This window comes from Dermochelys coriacea, chromosome 19 (assembly GCF_009764565.3).
Source record: "Dermochelys coriacea isolate rDerCor1 chromosome 19, rDerCor1.pri.v4, whole genome shotgun sequence".
In the NCBI taxonomy this organism is placed as follows: Eukaryota; Metazoa; Chordata; order Testudines; family Dermochelyidae; genus Dermochelys; species Dermochelys coriacea.
Genome location: NC_050086.2, coordinates 6,503,097 through 6,523,370, shown reverse-complemented (window position 1 = coordinate 6,523,370; position 20,274 = coordinate 6,503,097). Strand labels below are relative to the sequence as shown.

Sequence of the window (20,274 nt, the reverse complement as noted above, 5' to 3'; positions counted from 1 at the left end):
CTGGGGAAGGAACTTCAAGAGGAATTAAAACACCCTCTCCTGAAGGGCAGGATCTTTATAGTGTGAACTGATCACTCTACTTCTAGCAGTATGCTAATGCTGAGAAAGGTCATCAAATGTTATGAAACTGTTCAAGTGGCATTATACATGTAAAATGACTGTCAGGTCACCCTGAGGGCTTTTCTTCTCAGTCTCACAGTTCCAAAGCAAATGTGCTCAGTTTACAAGTTAAGAGGTGATTTTTCTAATGGATGGACTCTCAATTTAGAGTCTGAAAACCAGCTGGGTTCCTTCTGCCTCTCAGTTTCCCTCCAATATTAAAGATTCTGCAGTCAAAATTGATCGTGTTGATGATACACGAGGTGGCCGAGAACCCAGCTTGCTCTCTGGCTGTATGGGCTGTTCAGAGAAAATGTGAATAAAAATGGGTTTGGGGTCCAGTTGTGCAGCCCTTACTCACAATGAGAAGTACTCAGGGCAGGAGTCCCACTGAGCTCGGTGTGACTACTGGGTTATAAGGACTATGCAAAGTGAATGGGATTTGCAGAACCAGGCCCTTTGTGAATAAAGGCAGCAGACTTGACTCAGACACTTGCTGTCTTATCAGCATGCAGCTCAAAAATGAAGTTGTTCCCTTTATTGGATCTTCAGTAGGAAAGCTGTTACCACAGGGAGATGTGGTGTCCCTGTAATGTCCCACCTTTGTTGGTAGCATTTCTGCCATTAGCAGGAAAGGCCTTGCTTTTACACTGACTGATGTGTAGGTGATCATTGTTTTATTTATAACTATGGCCCAGGTAGCGGATGAGCATCAGTATTGTCCTAGCACACACAGTCTTAGCTCGCTATAAATAGATTAGACTTTAATCCTAAAAAGATAAAGCTGTGCTACTACTTGGTCAGATTAAATAATGTCGTGGAGGATTTTCCAGCGTATACAAAAGACAGAATGAAGCTGGGAAGACGTAACTTAATTCCAGTGGCCAAAGCTTTGCAGTAATCTGTCAATTCAGTTGTCACGCAAATAGGGTAAAGTCTTCACTCCAGACACATGGCCTTCATCCCTTGCATTTTGATTTGTTAGTGTATTTATGACATATAAAGTATTGTGGCAGGGCAGAATATTTCTAACAGTGCAATATGTACCCTATTACAAGATATATTTGATGCTCGGTTTAATAAGTTACAAGAATCTGCCCCTGGTTGTAGTAATTTGTATAAGTAGATTGGCTTTTCTTAAAAGGCTGGAGGAATATTAAAGGGTCTGTATTCAGCTGTAAATCCATTATGTGTTTTGGCACAACCCTCTTTGAACTAAATGGGTGTAATGTGGGAATTCCTTTTTGGGTGGAATTTTAGTTTAGCATCATTATAATTTAGGAATGTGAATATTTTCACCAAGTCCTCTTCTCCTTTGAGTGAAAGTCATTTGTTTAAACAGTAAACCAAATTAACCACTTCACCTCTGGTACCTGTGCCTTTACTTGCCAGATACATCAAGAGAAAAATATCTCCAGGGCAGTGGTTCTCAACCTATTTACCATTGTTGGCTGCATCCAATATTACCTGTATGGCCCTGTGGATGTCACATGGGCCGCAGCTGTGTGCTGATTGGGCTGCAAGTGGCCAGTGGGCCGCAAGTTGAGAACCACTGCTCCAGGGTAACCCCATTCTGTTTTGATTTTAATATCTCATCAATAGGCTTTGGAAGCCAAGATGTAGGAGTGGAGATGGAAGCCAAGATGCAAGAAGTGAAGCAGTTAAAACAATAATTTAGTATAAATAGCAATTAGAGGAAGAATTAACAAGTAATATGGTTTAATTATGCAAATAATGATGCTAAATCCTTTTATGTTTGTGGAAAATGCATATACTATATAGCTTTCATACTCAATGCCAAAATATCTTCTTACATTAGATTATGTGCTGCTAGCTAGAAGGCAGTATTGTTTGCATTGGCATTATTTAGCTATTTGAAAATCAGAGCCACTGCATTCATGGAAGTGGTTTTAGAATTCCAAGTTTTTGTCTCCCATTGTGTTCAATTGATACAATTTAAAAAAAAGAATTGGACTTTTTATTGGCTGCTGAAATTCCAAAAATTGTTTCACAAATCTGTCAAAACAAATGCTTAATCCCCTACTCTCCACCCAAAGGGGGTTCAGCATTATTCTTTACGGATTCCCCCTGCCAGTACCGCAGGGAAAGTGTCTGAGATTTTAGGGCTTCTCTTTTGTTTTAAGATTACAGTAATGAAAAGAAGAGGAGGGGTAGGAGACCAACCTCTAAAGAAGCTTCAGCTTCTGTTCATAGTTTGCAGCTGTCCGAAGAACAAAGTCGAATTAAGGTCATTGACTCATTGCGTGGGATGCTACAGAAAAGGTAAAGTGGATTATGAATGATAGTGGCAGGGAAGAGGCTGGGGACATCTTATATGAAAGTCACATTGAGTAAAGTCTTGTGTCTGATGCTGTTTCTCATAAATGCCAGGGCAGTGGAAACTTCCTTGTAGATTTGATTATTGTTATGCAGTATCAGAACAGCTCTTAAACATGCAGCTCTGAGATATAATGGTCTTGTTTCCGGTAGGGAATGAATCCATTTTAAAAGGAGGGCCGCAGTTTTCTCAACTTAAACTCCTGTGGAGCCCTGCATCACAGCCACCATTCTTCTCTGTGGAAAATTGGGTGGAACTCCCTTCAGAATCCATCTGTGCAATTCCTTAATCAATCAGAGGGGCGGCTGTTGAGTTATGTGAAAGTCTTCCTATCACCTGTGGTGAATGTGGCTACTTCTATAGCACAATCAACCCTTGCTGATTTTAGGAGCAAGGGTGCTGTTTTTTAAAAATGTGGCCCTTTAAGAGGTTTCAACTTACTGTTTACCTAGAACATTCCATGTCATGTATGATATTGACAGTCATTTGCATACCAGAATTATTTATTGCAATAGCTTGCTCCATTTGTTATCTCACTCTTTGCTACTGTTCATGTTTAATTCATTTGGCAGGCTTAGCCCTTTGTCAGGTAATCATGTAAGAAGGTTTTGCTAGTACACAGAAAATTGGATCAGGGTGGTGAGGTTAATTCAGTACAGTTCAACAACTGGAGAGCCAGCTTCAAATCCTTATTAGGTCAGAAGTGGAAATGAAATTGGTGGGTTTCATCCTAGGGCCTGATTCTCCACTGTCTTGCGTAGTCACTTGCAGTCACTTTGCCTAGATGTAAAGGCCTACATAAGGTGAAGGCAGTGGAGACTCAGGCCCTTAGTCCTTATTTCTCCACATTACAAAACGACCACATGATTCTCAGCCTTTGTTAAGTGGTCTGGTCCAAAACTCATTGAAGTCAATGGAAAATCTCCCATTGAGTTTGGCAGGCTTTGTCTGAGGTCCAAGAATTCTAGGTCTGGAATAGCAGGCTGTACTGCTGGTATTAAGACAGGGGCACACTGACAGAGTGACAGGTATATGCCAGCCAGAGGAGGATAATAGCAGGGATGCTGTACAGGAGAATTGCAGAGCTGTGTAGAGGAAGCTTGCACTGTGTACCCGCTCTAGGCACTGCTATTTATCCTTTTCTTTTATGAGCACTATATTTATCCATGAAGTTTAAAACCAGAATATGATCTAGTAAATGCTTGATTTTTTTACCAGCCTGTTCTTAGGTTAGAGTTGGTTAGATGCAATCATGCTGGAATTCAAGTTATAACGATGTATTTGAAGAAGTGAGAAGCTCAGATAAGTGTACAGAAGTTAGGAGGGGCCCCAAGTTTAAATGCAATTTACTGTATTGGGGCAGGGAAGCATTCCCTTAGGATGTTGGCTGGAGCTCATCTCTGTGTCCCCCCCCACTTCTGGCAACTCCTCTGAAGGTGATGTGAGCATAAACAAGACATGCTACAGGCTTTCTGACATAGCAGCACAGTTGGAACAAGCTATTTCACAATATAAGGGGTTTCTCTTTGAGATCCTGGGAAGGTTAAGTTTCTAAAAGACCCTGGTTTCTGACTGCTTCCTGTTTGGTGGAGGATTCTCAGGCTCATTTATTTGGGATTTTAATTGAAAAGAGCTTCTACATTTATAAATTGGCTCCCGTTTAGCAGACAGTTCTGATGCATCCATCTGTGGTTCTTGCTTGCGGTTCCAGGTTGGAGGAGTCTCCTGATCTGGATGTCCATGAAGATACGATATTGAGATTAGCAAACAATGTGGAGAAGGAAATATTCAACCTCTTTCTTTGTGTTGACCAACGATACAAAAACAAGTACCGCAGTCTCCTCTTTAACCTGAAAGCTCCAAAAAATAAGGTAAGAGACTGAGAAAATCTGCCTAACTTTCTGCATTACCTTGGTAAGAGGGCATCTCTTTAAACTTGTGGCTATATAGAGAACCAGCATAGAAAGAGAGTGTCCAACGTTACAGTCTCATTCTGTTCACTGATGGAGGAAGCCTATGCAATTGCACATCCAGGCATCCCCTTCTTTGGCCACACGTGATCATTTGGGGTCTTATCCAGGGTTCTAATACACTACTTAATCTTTCGTTACTGGTGGCTCTTGCCATGCCTACCGTTCATCAGCTGTCATCCTTTGTAAGTGTGTAGAGACATTTGGTCAGCACCAAACACCTGAGTATCTTTATCTTCTTTGTAGCACATAACATCAGGTCTGCATTGGTACACATACCTGGCCTGTGAACCTGATGGATGGATGGAGAAGTCCAAATTCCTACATAAATGTTGTTGCAAAACCTAGGCTCTCCAGGCATGGCACAAGCAATCCAGTCCAGACATGCTGAGAGTTAACATTAATTGCCTGAGTACTGTGATAAAGTCTTTGAAATATACATTCAGTGGGAGAAGGAAAGAGAGAGATCTTTGGAAGCAGACTGGCTATGCATGTCCCTTGTGGTCATTGTTCTTCCAAGGGCTGCTTATCCTTCTTTTGTTCTTTCAGCTCCTCTTCCATCAGCTGGTTCTTGGAGAGGTTTCCCCGCAGTGTCTTGTTCAAATGAATTCACTGGAGATGGCACCAAAGGAGTTGGCAGAGTGGAGAGCTAAGGAGAGCAAACGTGTAAGTCATCCCAGTGCAGCTGAGAGAGGGATAAATGCAGTGTCATCCCCCTTTCCCAAAGGCTTCTTTGTGATGCCTTTGTTGGACCTTGTTCTTCTGTTGAAGACTCAGAGGTGATCAAAACCAAAACCAATTACAATATGAAAATGGCACCCTTTATTGCTTAAGGGGTCTGAGTATGATTTAGATTTTTTAAAAATAGGGATAGCTAACAGGCTTGGTGCTTTAATTGCACTTTTGCTTTGCCTCTTCCTGATTGGTTTAAATTTTGGAGTCTTCTAAAACTTTTATAAAACAAAACTTAGAAAAGGGTGCAACACTCTTTCCTTATCAATAAAATAGGAAGGAGAGGCAATTGGTTTCCTTGCCTCCCTCTTTCTATGACACTGGGGCTTATGTTTACAAAGCAATGATTTTCCCCTCTTAGTAGAGGAGGAGTAGTTAACAGTGTCACGCTTTTGCATTTCCTGGTGCAGATTAGATGGATGACTGTATTGAGAATGGGATGGCTCAGGGGATAGGCAATGAGGCCCAGAGCTTTTTGCCTCTATGTCACTAGTTCAAATGCAGGTCAGGCTGGTATTGACTGAAAGTTGTTAAATTAGACAGCTGGTTGGTTACCTGCAGGAGATGAATCTGATGGTCTCTGTCCTGTTCCTAATGGGAAGGGGACCACATCACAAAAACTAGCGTCCTTATTTATACTAAATAGCAGCCTTGTTGACCAGTCTTTGCATGGAAGCCAAGAACTGAACTGTCCATGGATACTGAGTTTCCTTCTCAGCCTTGGGATGGTCTCCAAGTCCACATTATTGGTGGAGGTACGTACTGCTGCTGTATTTATCTTGTGGATAGCTAGAATTCCTTGCTGTTGTTTCACTAAGAGAAGGACTTTATCTTTAAAACCCCTTCTTTAAATCCACGGTTTGCTTTTCCATTTTGGCTTTTGCCTGTGTTGATTCCTTACAATGTTTGTTTTCTTGAGTGAGTCCTTGTCCAAGAGATGTCTGCTTGGGTCTCTGTGTACTACAATGTGATTTTTTCCAGGTGCTGGAGATGATAGAGAAACAGGAGCGAGAACCACCAAGGCGTTGCCCCACAAAACTGACCCACAAAGGAGAAATAGAGATACACAGAGAGGTGGATGAGGACTTTACTTTGGAAGACCTATATGTGAGTAGGTGTCCATGTTTGACCAAACAGACTCAACAAGGGTGTTTTATGTGAAGGTATGAGGAAAGATTCAAAGGAAATATGTAGGTGCTTAAAACCAGCTGGTGTCTGAATCTTAGTGCAGATGAGTTTCTGAGGAGTGGGTTGATGGGAGTGGTGGGCCAGCTGGTGTAGTGGATTAATGTCAGACTTCCACTTCTGCAGTGTTCAGTTCAACTCTTGATAAAGTCACAATGAAAACAAGTTTGATGATTTTGTTCTAGGCCATAGTGGACATTTTCCTGCTGAAAATGTACTGTGCAGTCTATGGGAAGGGATCAAGAGAAGCTCTGGAGTAGAATTCAGGGGGCCTTTAGGTCATTGCTGAGATCAGAAAATTTGCATACTGCTTTTCTGTGCTATGATGGGTTTGGGTCTATTATTATTATTATTATTACTATTATTTGTATTATTGTAGTGCCTAGGAGCCCTAGTCATGAACCCTTTTGTGCTAGGCACTGTACAAACATAGAACAAAAAGAAGGGTCCCTGATATCAGTCCTTCATTAGTATAAGGGTAAGAATTCATCAAAAGTTTGGCTTTTCTAGAGGGTTTCAATAGCTCTGTGAGCCATATGAGATCAGAGGCTCTTTTTGTATAAGTGTGTTGTGCTGTTCTGGTTTATTATAAAGGCGATGGATGTTGTGTGTTGACACTGTGTCTCCATCACTTCAGCAAGAGGTTATGGTTAACTGATAGTTGACTACTAACAAAAGGGGGAGCCACCCCCAATTGCTGTTTGATAGCCATAGGCCTCTTTGAAAGATGGAATCTGGAAAACAGCATTTCCCTTGGGGAGAGTGGGAACTCCCCCTGTCTTTCTTCTAGGGAGCGTGGGTGACACCAGCAGGTGAATGAGGAGGGTGTGAATAGATACTCAGCCACCACTTCCTATAAGGCTGATTCAGGAGCACAGGCTGGCTCCGTGTGAATGAAGTTCAGCGTGTATGCTAGTAACTGTCGGACATTCCATGTAGGGATCAGTTCTATGTATGGACAAAAAACGTATTTCCCAGCCCGCTGCAGAGTCCAAAAGAGACACCACTGACCAGCACAGGAGTCACTTACTGGACCTAGACTGCCTCATCTGTACAGGTAGGTAAGCTGGGAGAAGGGATTTGGTTGGTTAGCCTTAGTCATATGAGTTCAAATTCTGTCTGACATAATCTTTCTCCATGTCACAAATCCATCACACAACTTGGTAGAATTGTTCAAGAGGCCCAGGACCAAATTAGCAAGGGATGTTTCTTGTTGAGGAATGAGGTGTATCGGTGGTTTGTACATTACCAGCCTCAGATGATGCCTGGTTCAAGCTAGTTTTTCCACCAAATGCATCCGATGAAGTGAGCTGTAGCTCACGAAAGCTTATGCTCTAATAAATTTGTTAGTCTCTAAGGTGCCACGGGTACTCCTTTTCTTTTTTTGTTATTAGTCTGTCACTCTCATGATCCATAAATTGTAAAAATGTTGATATACATAGGCAAAGAAAGTGGGGAGAGCTTGAGAGAAGTCAGCAGGATTCATGCTTGGGCTGGAGACCAAGGAAAGAGCTTTATTCCTCACTGCTAGTCCCAGCTCTTTTCAAGCCAGATCTAGGCAGCATGGATGAGTTTATGGTATGTAAACAAGGGCAGTATAGCTAGGACCTTACACTTGCTGGCAGCTGGGGCAAATGTTATCTTTGGCCATAACACAGTAAAAAGTGTCAATACCGAGATTATTTCTGTGTTTATATTTCAGACTTTCTCATAGAAATGGAAATCCACCTTGTATTAGAGCAGTCTTCTTTCTCTTGTGATCATAATGTACAGAAACATCAGTGTTTTTTCTGACTTTACAGGAAGGATGGCTCTTGATGGTGAGAGAGGTTTTAACCCACTGCAGAGCAAATCAACCTCAAAGAAGAAGGCAGAAGACAGCTCCAAAAGATTACATTCAAGCAGTGTCTATTCAGACAAAGAGAGAAAACATTTGGAGAAAGACAGGTCTTTGTGGGAATGTATTTTATCTTACTGTTGTGCTTTTTGTTTTAACATGTGGCCTGTATGTTCTCCACTGTCCACACAAGGTTTTTAAAAAGGGCTGAGAACTTCTGTAATTCTGCAATCTAAGAGGAGTCAAAACCAAAGCTCCTTGGCCTAAACTGGCGAGCTGCATTATAGGAGTGGGGTGATTTGGTGGACAGATCCCCACCTCTATCAAGAAGAGAGTAAATAGCTCCTCTGGGCATAATCAGACCCAACTAGAAGACTTGTCAAGCCTATGGATGGGTGGTTTCTTAAAAGGGAGGATCCCAGCTAAGTTTGGGAGTTCATTTTGAAGGAATAGGGCTGGAACTCAGAGTTCAGCCAGGGTTACTGACTGGGGAAAATGCATGAGAGCCTTGGGTGCCCAGGTCCTCTCAGAAGGGAGACAGGCTGGTTCTTCTCTCTCTTTCCCCTTCTCCTCCCCTTTCCCTTTTGCTTTCTGAAGGCCCTGGACTCTGCCTTTTGTGGGCTGTAGAAGTTTACTGCCTTTTTTGTTTGGACTACCTTAAATCCCCCCCACAAGCCCCCAATAATGACACAGATGCCCTGAGCAGCACAGCTGGGGGCCTGTGCTCCAGACCTCAGGAAAACCCCATAGCAAAACTGTAGTCCAGAAAGGGAGCTCTGAGACAAGACTGGTGCCCAGCCTCACCCCAGGGAGATATAACATACTATAGGTGTGGTTTATCTTACTTAGAAGCCCCAGGTATTGATCTGTGCCAGAAGCAGGATGCTTGACTAGATGGACCAGTTGTCTAATCTAGTACAGCAAATGTTATGCCCCTACATGACTGTTTTGCATCATGTGGTGATGGAAAGGGGTGGGGGAGAGAGAGGTCTGAAAAATGGAATTCATATCTGTTGCCCATCCTCACTGTTATCCCCAAGTCCTGCTCTTTGGGTTTCCATGTGTGGCCCCTTCTAAAAGGAGATGGGCTGGAGCAGGAGCCATTGTCAATCCCTTATACAGGGAGGAGAGATGGATGTTCTGTACTCCTAACTTGCATATTACAAGGTACAACAAAGGTAACTAATCAGACCAGGTGGCAATCTCCTTTCCCCTCCTTTAAAGTGCAAAATGTGCAGGAAACGAGGTGGAGTTACTCAAGAAATAAAAGAGTAGCACAATTAAGCATATGGAATATCCAGATCTATAGGAATGACTCCACTATATAATACTTACTCTGTTTTAGGCCTGCCTCAACTGGCTTCCTCAAGAATAATCCAAGGCTACAGAAGCAAGTCAAGGACACTGTGCTGTGGGAAGGATTCATTCAGATGTTCAGCATTAAACAGTTTATGGCAAAAGCATATCCTGTTTCAGGCTATGGCACTTGCCTCATTCAAGTATGACCCTTGTTTTCTTTTACATTACAGGAGGGACTGTCTATATCAACAAGACTGTGTATTTACTAAAACACCACACGTTTCATGTGGCATTCCACAGACAAGGCATCAAAGCTCAGATTCTTACATCAAGTTATAACGTGTTTTCATACTATAGACCCAAGTCCTGTGGCCCTTATGAAGTTATATGCATTTGTTCCTCATACAAACTCTCAGTGAAACCAATTGGAATTTGCCTGAGTAAGAACTGATTAGTAAGGACCTCAGCATTTTGCCTGTGGATGGGACAATAGGAAAGGGGAAACCTTTCTGAGATGTCATAGGATTAGCTAGGTGCCTGGAGGACTTGCAGTGATTTGTGGGTTTTTATGCTCAACTCCAGTTGAACTGCCATGGATATGAGACTATGGACTTTGAACTGAGTTTTCACATGTACAAGCAGGAACTGCTATAGAATGGCAGAATCATAGGAACTAAAAGTGGAGAAGACCAATTATAGCAACTAGTCCATTGCTCAGGGCACCAATGCAGGATTGTTCCTTATATTTTCTGAAATTAAAAGGAATCTCTCAGAAAGCACAATTTGGGTTAAAAGGATTCACTTTCCATTATTTGTTTCTGTTCTAAACCATGCAAAGTGTGCCCAGATTCTCGGGTGATGGCCTTTATAGAGGTGAAAAAGATTACTACTAACAAATAATTATCTCATTAGGGGATTGCCTGAGTAAGTCTGCAGAATATCAGATAATAAGTAATAATTCTTCTTTGAGTGCTTGCTCATGTCGATTCCATTCTAGGTGTGTGCGTGCCCACGTGCACAGTCATTGGAGACTTTTGCCTTAGCGGTATCCGTAGGGTCGGCTGTAGCACTCTCTGGAGTGCCGTGCTCATGTGTCGGTATATCAGGCGGCACCATCCCTATGCCCTCTGAGTTCCTTCTTGCCGCCCATGGTGGTCAGTTGGAGTGCCTCTCTCCCTTGTTTCGCAAGTGGTCAGCAGCAGAATCTTCTTATCTCATCATGAGTGGTCTCTCCACCCTGAGATGGTGTACAAGATCTTCCAGAAGTGGGGATCTCCCCAGGTGGATCTGTTCGCGACTCACCAGAACAGGAAGTGCCACCATTTCTGCTTGTTCCAGGGGCTCGACAGGGACTCCCTGTCGGACGCCTTTCTGCTTCTATGGTCGGGGGCTCTGATATATGTTTTCCGGCCAGTACAGTTGCTCCACAGGGTCCTCATGAAGGTCAGGCAGGACAGGGCCGAGCTCATACTAATTGTCCCGGCTTGGCCTCGCCAGCATTGGTTCAATGTGCTCCTGGACGTGTTGGCGCCAATGCTGCTGCCCCACTGTCCGGATCTCCTGTCACAGAACACAGCAGGCTCTTGCACCTGAACCTGGCAGCGCTGCACCTGATAGCTTGGCTGCTCCATGGCTGAGTTCTGTGGAGCAGGAGTGTTCAGCCCGAGTCCAGCAGGTCCTGCTGGGAAGCAGGAAGCCCTTCACTAGGGCCACCTATCTGGCCGAATGGAAACGTTTTATGTGTGGCCTTCGACCCGAGGGGTTTAGGCCTGTGCAGGCCGCGCTGCAGCAGATCCTGGACTACCTCTAGCATCTTACGCTTCAGGGGTTGTCCCTTTCATCTGTTAAGGTCCACTTGGCCGCTATATCAGCCTTTCACCCTCCGTTCCAGGGCAGGTCAGTCTTCGTGCATGGCATGACGGGCCTGTTCCTGAAGGGTCTGGAACGACTCTACCCTCAAGCCTGGGATCCTGTCCCTCCATGGGACCTTAACCTGGTGCTCACGTGGCTCATGGAAACCCCCTTCGAGCCCTTGGCGTCCTGCTCTCTTCTTCTTCTCTCCTGAAAGGTATCGTTTCTGGTGGCAATAACTTCTGCATGGAGGGTTTCCGAAATTAGGGTGTTCACCTTGGAACCACCGTATACCGTATTCTTCAAGGACAAAGTCCAGCTGTGGCCATATCTGGCACTCTGGCTCAGGTGTAATTGGGAAATCACCTGGGCAGGGACATATTCTTGCCAGTCTTCTGTCCAAAACCTCACAAGTCTGAGCAGAAGCGTAGGTTGCACTCCCTGGACATCAGGAGAGCACTAGCCTTCTACATCGAGAGGACCAAGCCATTTCACAAGTCGATGCAGTTGTTCGTCGCAGTGGCAGATAGGATGAAAGGTTGTCTGGTGTCAGCCCAGAGAATTTTGCCTTTGATCACATCTTGTATCCATTTCTGCTATGATCAGGCAAAGGCGTCAGTGATTATCATTGCTCACCTAACTAGAGCGTAAGCCTCGGTGGCAGCCTTCCTAGCCCAAGTGCTCATTCAGGATATCTGCAAGGCCACTACCTGGTCATCCATTCACACGTTCACGTCTCACTATGCGCTTACCCAACAAGCTCGAGACGACACTGGCTTTGGTAGAGCAGTACTGCAAGCTGCATGACTATGAATTCTGATCCCACCTCCAGGGATACTGCTCGTGAGTCACCTAGAATGGAATTGACATGAGCAAGCACCCGAAGAAGAAAAAACGGTTACTCACCTTTTCGTAACTCTTGCTCTTCGAGATGTGTTGCTCACGTCCATTCCATCACCGGCCCTCCTGCCCCTCTGACGGAGTTGCTGGCAAGAAAGAATTGAGAGGGCATAGGGCCGGCAGCGCCTGATATACCAACGCATGAGCGCTGCACTCCAGAGGGTGCCACAACCGACCTTATGGGTTCCACTAAGGCAAAAGTCTCCGACGACTGTGCAGTTGGGTGAGCACACACCTAGAATGGAATGGACGTGAGCAACACATCTCGAAGAATACCAGTTATGAAAAGGTGGGTAATCTATATTTTTGTCCTTCTGGTTTGTACAGGCGTTACCGGAGCTGCTTCAGTCGAGGGGCTGTATTCTCCCGGAGGATGTCTGGGATTATTTAGAGAGCATATGGCCAGCTGAAGCCAAGGTATCCTTTCAAAAGGTTCTTGTTTTCAAGTGTTGAGGATGATTTGTCATGTACTAAGCTGACTTTTAAGCATATCCTAGTTCCTTCAGCCTGTGGTCCAAGATGTCAGAAGAACTGAGTTAGTGCAATAATAACCCTTAAACCTTTTATCACTGGAGAACTCAGCTGCTGGACACCAGAAGCAGCCTGCATTCATGCAGCTAAAATGGCTGTCACCTTTACACGTTTGAAAGCATGCCAACAAAGGGTTGCACTTTCCCACATAGTTATGATACCAGCAGGGACAATTTTAATGGTTGCATAAAATGATATTTTGGATCAACTGAAACAAAAGACATTCTGTCCTTTTAAGTGGCAAGTAAAAGTGAATAGTATGTAGGCCCTAATCTTGAGAGGTTCAGTGGACTGGCAGCAACCACTGGGTTCAAGGATTGTGGCTATGCATAAATGTGTGACATGGATGGAAGACTTCTAAAGGCTTACTCCAAAGTCCATTGAAGTGATTGGAAGTCTTTCCACTGACTTCATTGAGCTTTGGATCAGGCCCAGTGGTGTCAACTGACCTGATACAGTTCAGGGACGTACCATCTGCAGGTAAAAATTGTCTTTACCATATTGTAGGCAAGATCTCTGTCTGTGTTTTTCTCTCTCTGTCTCTCTCCTGAATTTGTTCATACTCTTGTGATCTCCATATAGAATGTAGAGTCTGCCAGATTGTTTACGTGCACCAAAATGTGTTTTGTAGGTTGTGTGTGAGGTGAACGCTCTTCACCTTGCCAAAATACAGTGAGTGAATCACATAAAGAATGGGAGCACCTCCTCCCCACAAATGGGATTAAGCTTGAGCCCTTCCGACATGCAAACAAGTTCCTAGATGCCTTCCGTTTTTCAGTCTTTTTTTTGTAGTACTTCTTTCTAGGTGAACAGTGTTAGCAGCACTGTGTTTTAGACAATCCACACAGTCTCCTTCTCCCTGTGTTTGTTTAGGAGATGAGCATGATACGATTCTGCCCTGCCATGACCAAAGACTTCAGAACTTACAACATGCTGTATTCGTATTTGAACAACAAACAGAGATACGGCATTGTGGACAGCAACCAGATGGAAATGTTCATGGTACCGCTGCCAGCCTTCCAACCAGTACCTGCCAAATTCCATCCACTTGGTGGCCCAGGTATGGATTTTAAACAAGCTGGCTTCCCTTTCTGGTGTGTACCCCAGAGAGGCTCAGTGAAATAACTTGCTGCCTTCAGATTGAGGATCACAGATTCCAGTGCTATAAATAATTCAGTAGAATATAATCCACAGCTTTACCGGGTGTCAGAAAGCAAGGGGCTCTATTTATTTCTCAGTGAAAGGCAGATGTGAAAAGTAGGGTTGGGCACCCGCATGTCCTTTGTTATGGAAAAAGGCACTTAAAATATGGGTATTTGCATCTTGTGATGCATGGACATCTATAACTCTGTTACCACAGATGAAACGGCAGAGAGCCAGTGGATCTGCTTCTCCTTGTGACAGTGTAAATCGGGAGCAACTCTTTTGAGGTAAATGGATTGACAGTGATATAAAATGAGAGTAAATGAAAGGCAAATCAAGCCCAGTAATCCCACATTGTCCTAATTCCTGTGACATTTTCTTTCCTTGCCCAGCCTCAGGTCATATGACCTGAGGTAACTGCCACATATAACTATTGAAATGGCTGGTGCTTGTCTGCAGCACATCAGTCTGTAAACTCATGTAACCTCTTGTCACATAATAGTGTGTTCCCACCCAGCTACTCATCATGTGAAATGTCATTTGTCAGAGCTGCAGCTAATCCCTGTCCTACCTCCATCACATGATGTAACATCACATAATCTCCATATCAGGTAATTGCACTCAGTGCACACTTGAACCCAGCCTGGAAACTGATTACATTTTCCAGTAATCTTTGGCAGAATCACCTCTGAGATGCAGCATAATCCATCGTGATTGACCTGGCATCTGTCTCACCACTCAGACAAGTGGGAACTCAGTCATCACGGAGAAACAGTTTTAATTATAAATTATGTTATCTTTGTGTTCCTAATCTGGGACAGTCCAGAACTCTGCCATCAAGATAGGACAAGACCAAGAGACTATAATGTCTCCTGGGCCATTTGAAATGGGCTGTACTTTTTTCAGCCATCGCACAATGCAGGAGAATCAAATACCCAGCTACAAACCATGATGGTTGAAAATTGCAGGTCATCCTTGGTAAAATTGCCTTGGTGTTTAGCTGTGGTCAGCCACCCGTCACAGAATGGTGAGACTGACATATTTGCAAACAGAACTGAAGTATATCCACTGATTTCAAGTGCGTTTATGTGGTTCGTGTCAGTGTTTCGTTTGAGAAAGAAATATGTAATTCACCTTTGAGAGCAATATATATTTTAAACTCTTCTAATTCTACTTTCAACCTAGATGGGCAAAAAAATAAGGGCAAATTTTTCTACAGCGGTCTCTAAAGTTGTGCCTGCAATTTTGTGCACAAAAGTGTTTGCACATGCTTGTTATTGTGTCCGTGCAAAAATGTGGATTTGCATTGCTCCACTGCAGATTGTGAACTACGTGATTTGTGCATAGCGCCGCATGCACAAATCCACTCTTTTGCAGGCCTGAGACTTTGGTGTGAAAAATCTATGTGTAAAAACAAGCCTGCCCAAAATTGCAGGCACAATTTCAGAGGCCAAGTTAATGTCCCTTTTAAAATTTGGCTCTAACCATTGAATACAATTGCTGAACTGTGGATGAAGAATAAAAATTAAATCTCAGTGTAATGCAGAAAATGTGAATGGAGTTAAAAAAAATTACATGAAAACCTATGTTACTTATTTATTTTTTTACTCAGTCCTTACTCAGGCAAAGTTTCCTTAAGAACATAACGGCCATACTGGATCAGACCAATGGTCCATCTAGCCCTGTATCCTGTCTTCCGACAGTGGTCAATGACTATCAGAGGAAGAAATTTAGGATTTGTCTCAGGGAGATTTTTGCCTCAATAAATATTCAGTAAAGAGTACCTAAGGATTTGGCCCAAAGTTAGGAAGATTCCAGCATAAATTGTGGAAAAATCTTCCTTTAACACCATCTTTTTTGTTTGTTTTAATAGGTCTTGATGCAAATCACTCTTGCTTGTTGCTGGGACTGATTCTCCCAAAGAAAGTCTCAGGCAATCCCTCTACAGGTAGCATGGGGCCCAGCCTCTTAAGGGAAACAAAAAGAAAGACAGTGACTTTTAAAAATAACCTTGCGACCAAATGCTTTTCACCTCCTTTGGACAGTTCTGGGAGCACCAAACTGGCTGAACCATTTCAACAGGTACCATCCAGGGCATTCACAGGTAAGTGGCTGTCTAGGAACGAGTATCCTCCAGTAATTTCTCACAGCCAGGAACCCCTTACAAACAATAATATGTTCGCTCTCAATACGGCTGTGGGTGAAGTCATAAATGGAGGGACTTGCCATGCAGTATCTTCTTCACATTGCCAAATCAGAAAGGAGGAAACTGACCAATCCATGCAGGATTGTGCTTTCCATTCACTTAGCAACTTCTCCTGGATGGTAGGGCAGTCCTACAGCATGGCTCAGGAATCATTGGGAAGGCAACAGAATATGACTGGGGGACATACGGAGACATACCAGGCTGATGCAGGGCCAGCCGCATCCCAGAACTGGAATCACGGACCATTGTCTTCATGCTCCTTATGCTCCCATGAATGTGGTGGCAATGTGGCCCTCGATGCCAATGTGTTAGGTATTCAGCAGTTATCAGGTATATTTTATCCTGGAGTTACATCTTCTCGTGGAGTTGCTCAGGTGCCATCTGTGCCCCATCTTGTTTCCCATGAACCTTCTGCTACCTCTGACCTCCAAAATCATGCCGCAGCTGGAGACTCCAATCCAGCTGTTCCTGTGGAGGAAGCATTGTCTCTGATCCAGCATCTGGAGGCACTGGTGCAGTTGAATTCACAAATTCAGAACCAGACTCTTTTCTCACTTCCTTCATTAGATCTTTCTGCAGTCCTACAGGCAGCCGCACCCGGGGAATCTCGGATTGTTGGAGGATCCACATTTCCACCCGTCCAGCAGGAAAGTGGTGTGTATCCCCAGTCTCAGTTGACCCTTCCTCCCTTTTGTGGACCAGTATATCCCAGGCCCGCTTCTGGTTGTTAATTACTCCATGCAGTCTAGGGAGCTCCACAGAGAATCATTTGTTCAATAGTCTACTCCCAACATGAAAGCAACATAATCATAAAGAGTTTGCAACTCATCTTAAAAGCATCAACCTCTGAAATTTAAAAGGGCCTCCCACTAACTTTTGAGAGTTGTGGATAGGTTGAAACATGCCCCTATGGAAAGAAGGCTTACAGAATTATTTCACGTACTCTGGGAACAGATGGAATAATGAGCAGTGCTCTAAATACGTCAGCAGTCACATGCAGAGGACAGATATTGATCAGAATGGGAGAAGTAGGGCAAGTGTTACGATGACTCAATGTAAACTGTGTTCTGGTCACTCTGCTTTGTGTGCCTTTGAAAAGGAACTTTTGGCCATTTCCCTGTGCACTTGGGGAGAGGGGAGCGACAAGGAAGTACTGTGCACAAGGAAAAGTGTGTGTGTGTGAGGGGGCAGATCTGAGGCTTACTGAGAAATAATGTGCTACTGAAAGAAGTTTTTTTTTTTTTTTTTTAATTCCACCCAGTCCTGGTGGTGTTTGGAGCTTTCCCGTGTACTAAAGATTTTAAGGTGACTGTTTTACAATTACACCGAGCATAAGTAGTTTCTCCCACTGGTGGAAAGGGACCTGCTGTTGAGGTCTTACTGGTGTTACCTTCACCAGAAATTGCAAAAAAATGTTTTGTCTATTTACAATACTTACGGTATTTTTAAAAAAGTTTGGTGCACGATGTAAGAATCCAGATTTTCCAAAAAAGTGGGTGCTGGTTGTGAGAGGCACCTGTGATGTAGGTGCTGTTATTTTATACCACACCATGACAGGTTTTTTAAAATATTGTATTTGTTCTTTGACCAGGAACCAGCACTGCACAGTAACACTGGAGATTTGAGTTCAAATGGAGGCTGGATTCATATATGACTTGCAATCTGAATCGTAGCCACCATGGTCGATTGTTCTATTTTTATGTTATGGAACTTGCACTGTTTAAAAATGTTCAGAGTAAGAAAAATAAAGATACTTTAGCAGTTATTTTTTAAAAGAGACGCAGAGTCCTGTCATTGAGAGGTTCTGGGCAAATTCGGAGCAGAGCTGGTTACAACTAGGTTTGAAAACAATTGTCAGGATGGATTTCTGACAGATGGCCATTTCCCAGCACAGTTTGTAGATAGCATTGTTTTAGCATGGTTTTATTGTCCCATATAGCCAAAGATTTTTGTTTACACAACTGTGCTAACAGAAACGGATCAAGCCCAGGGTTAGACAGAAGAATAAAGAGCTTTGCATATCAGTGCAGGGTGCTAGCACCTAATCCAGGGTCCGAAAGCAGGACTCTGCAGCTATCCTCATGCCTGACATTGTTCTTTGCAGTGTTGTTATAGTCATATTGGTCCCAGTATATTAGAGAGACAAGGTGGGTGAAAGCTTGTCACTTTCTCCAGCAGAAGTTGATCCAATCAAAGATATTACCTTATCCACCTCAAAAAGAAAAGGAGTACTTGTGGCACCTTAGAGACTAACAAATTTATTTGAGCATAAGCTTTCGTGAGCTACAGCTCACTTCATCGGATGCATTCAGTGGAAAATACAGTGGAGAGATTTATATATACACACACACAGAACATGAAACAATGGGTTTTATCATACACCCTGTACTCCTTTTCTTTTTGCGAATACAGACTAACATGGCTGCTACTCTGAAACTTACCCACCTCGTCTCTCCCATACCTGACACACACTTACTGTTTAACTTGGAGCATGGGCGACAGGTATCACAGGCCAGGGGAGGCTAAGCCTCCCCTAACCCAGGCCGTGGCTCCGCCTGAGGCCCCGCCCTCACTCCCCCTCTCCCGCTGCCGACTTCAGGGGCTCAGCTTCAGCCGGTGGCCTAGGGCTCAGGCCGGCTGGTGGCCCAGGTGTCGGGTTGGGACGGCCAGGGGTGGCTCGGGGCTGGGGCCTGGCAGCTCAGGGCAGCTAGGCTGGGGCTCCTCTGCCCATGGAGGGGAGGGACTCAGGGCTCTGGCCACGAAGCAGCAGGGGGGTCTGACCATGCAGGGCTGGGAGGGCGGATTAGCCTCTCTGAAGCGGGGGCGGGGGAGGTTTCACCCCGTCCATGACTTGGAGGAATTTTTCCCCTGATATTTAGCCTCAGTTTATCCTCCTTTTTCTTCCCAGTCATCCTCCTCCATTCCATATTAACTAACCTCTTGCCCTGTGGTGTTCAGACTCTCAAACTCTTGTAGGCTGTTATCACCTCTCCCCTTAGTCATTGTGCAGACAAGCTACTCAGTTCTTTTTTTAGTCTTTCCTATATCCCTCTGATAATGTCTCCCGGCCTTTGTCACTGCTACTCCCTCTCTCTGTTTGCTTCTGAATCATCTCCATGACATCAAGGTCGGATATTAAGATAAACAAAAGAACAAGCAATAGCTGTAAACAGAACAACACAACTGCTGTTGGGATAGTTGCAGGCAGCAGGTCCCAATGGAAAGCTCTGCTGTGAAGGCTGGGTCTGGGTGAGAATTCAGCTGTTAGTAATTGCTGCAGTTGGATAGCATAAGCACCTACAGTCAGCAGTGGGTCCAGGTTAGCTTTGTTGTTTCTATGGCATTAGTGCCCCATAGTCACACTTGCATTGTGTGGGCCTGATCCAAAGCCCATTTTGGTGAATGGAAAGACTCTCATTGACTTAAGTAGGCTTTGAATCAGGCCCTCTTCCACCTGGGCCCCACAGTTCCCTGAAGCACTGGAGTATGCATGGATTTGAAGGGTCTAATGGGAGCCCACCTTTCCCTGCAGTGTTGGAAACCAAAACATAAGTGCATGGTGGGTAGTGGATGAGAAATTGACAAGAATCTACTCTGGTTGCTTTTGCTCTTCCAGTTCAGTGAGACAAATAAAGAGAAATACATTCCCATGTTTTAAACTCCCCCTCCCCCTTTTCCCAATCCCTATTAGTTACAAAGGGAGAGAGGCAGGAGCTGTGTACTGTATGATTTCTAACCTGGCAAGGTCGGTTCAGTCCCAAAATGTGGAAGCATGTGCCTTTAACTGCTGTCATTAAAACTAGTCAAACTATCCCCAGTTATAATTTTGATAATGAACAACATCCCTAATATACCATTTAATAGGGTTAGACAATTGCTCTTTAAAATGAAGATAGTTTGTGTTATGGCTTTTAAATCAAGTTTTCATTTTGTTTTACTTATGTGGGGCTAGAGCCTCTGTTGTGTAAATTGGCATAACTGGGGGATACGACAGCTTATGAGATTTTGCCAGTGGAGGATTTGGCCTTTTAAGACTGCTCATCCCAGATGTAATTCCAATGAGACAAATTCTGCCTTAATAATGGTGTAATTCCTGAAGTAATTCCATTGTCATCACTGGGGTTACCCTACACCTACTGGTGTAACTGAAAACAGAATTGGACCCAGTGCTTTTAAGAACCTT

The 20,274-nt window shown here is 43.9% G+C and overlaps 1 protein-coding gene across 3 annotated transcripts in view; it reads left to right on the top strand.

The window, feature by feature from the left end:
• The window catches only part of SPOCD1 (SPOC domain containing 1), a 32,678-nt gene extending 14,799 nt beyond the window's left edge, over window positions 1-17,879 (top strand). For 2 of the 3 annotated variants that reach the window (XM_043505944.1, XM_038377547.2), the window contains 10 exons: window positions 2,244-2,382; window positions 4,149-4,308; window positions 4,957-5,073; window positions 6,121-6,246; window positions 7,264-7,381; window positions 8,127-8,271; window positions 9,507-9,660; window positions 12,539-12,628; window positions 13,616-13,802; window positions 15,759-17,879. In XM_043505944.1, coding sequence (XP_043361879.1) covers window positions 2,244-2,382; window positions 4,149-4,308; window positions 4,957-5,073; window positions 6,121-6,246; window positions 7,264-7,381; window positions 8,127-8,271; window positions 9,507-9,660; window positions 12,539-12,628; window positions 13,616-13,802; window positions 15,759-16,822 — 2,300 coding nt within the window. In that variant the 3' untranslated portion in view covers window positions 16,823-17,879. Of the gene's footprint in view, window positions 1-2,243; window positions 2,383-4,148; window positions 4,309-4,956; window positions 5,074-6,120; window positions 6,247-7,263; window positions 7,382-8,126; window positions 8,272-9,506; window positions 9,661-12,538; window positions 12,629-13,615; window positions 13,803-14,102; window positions 14,173-15,758 lie in introns of all 3 variants that reach the window. The other variant, XM_038377548.2, reaches the window with a different exon arrangement.
• Window positions 17,880-20,274: the final 2,395 nt, after the last annotated feature.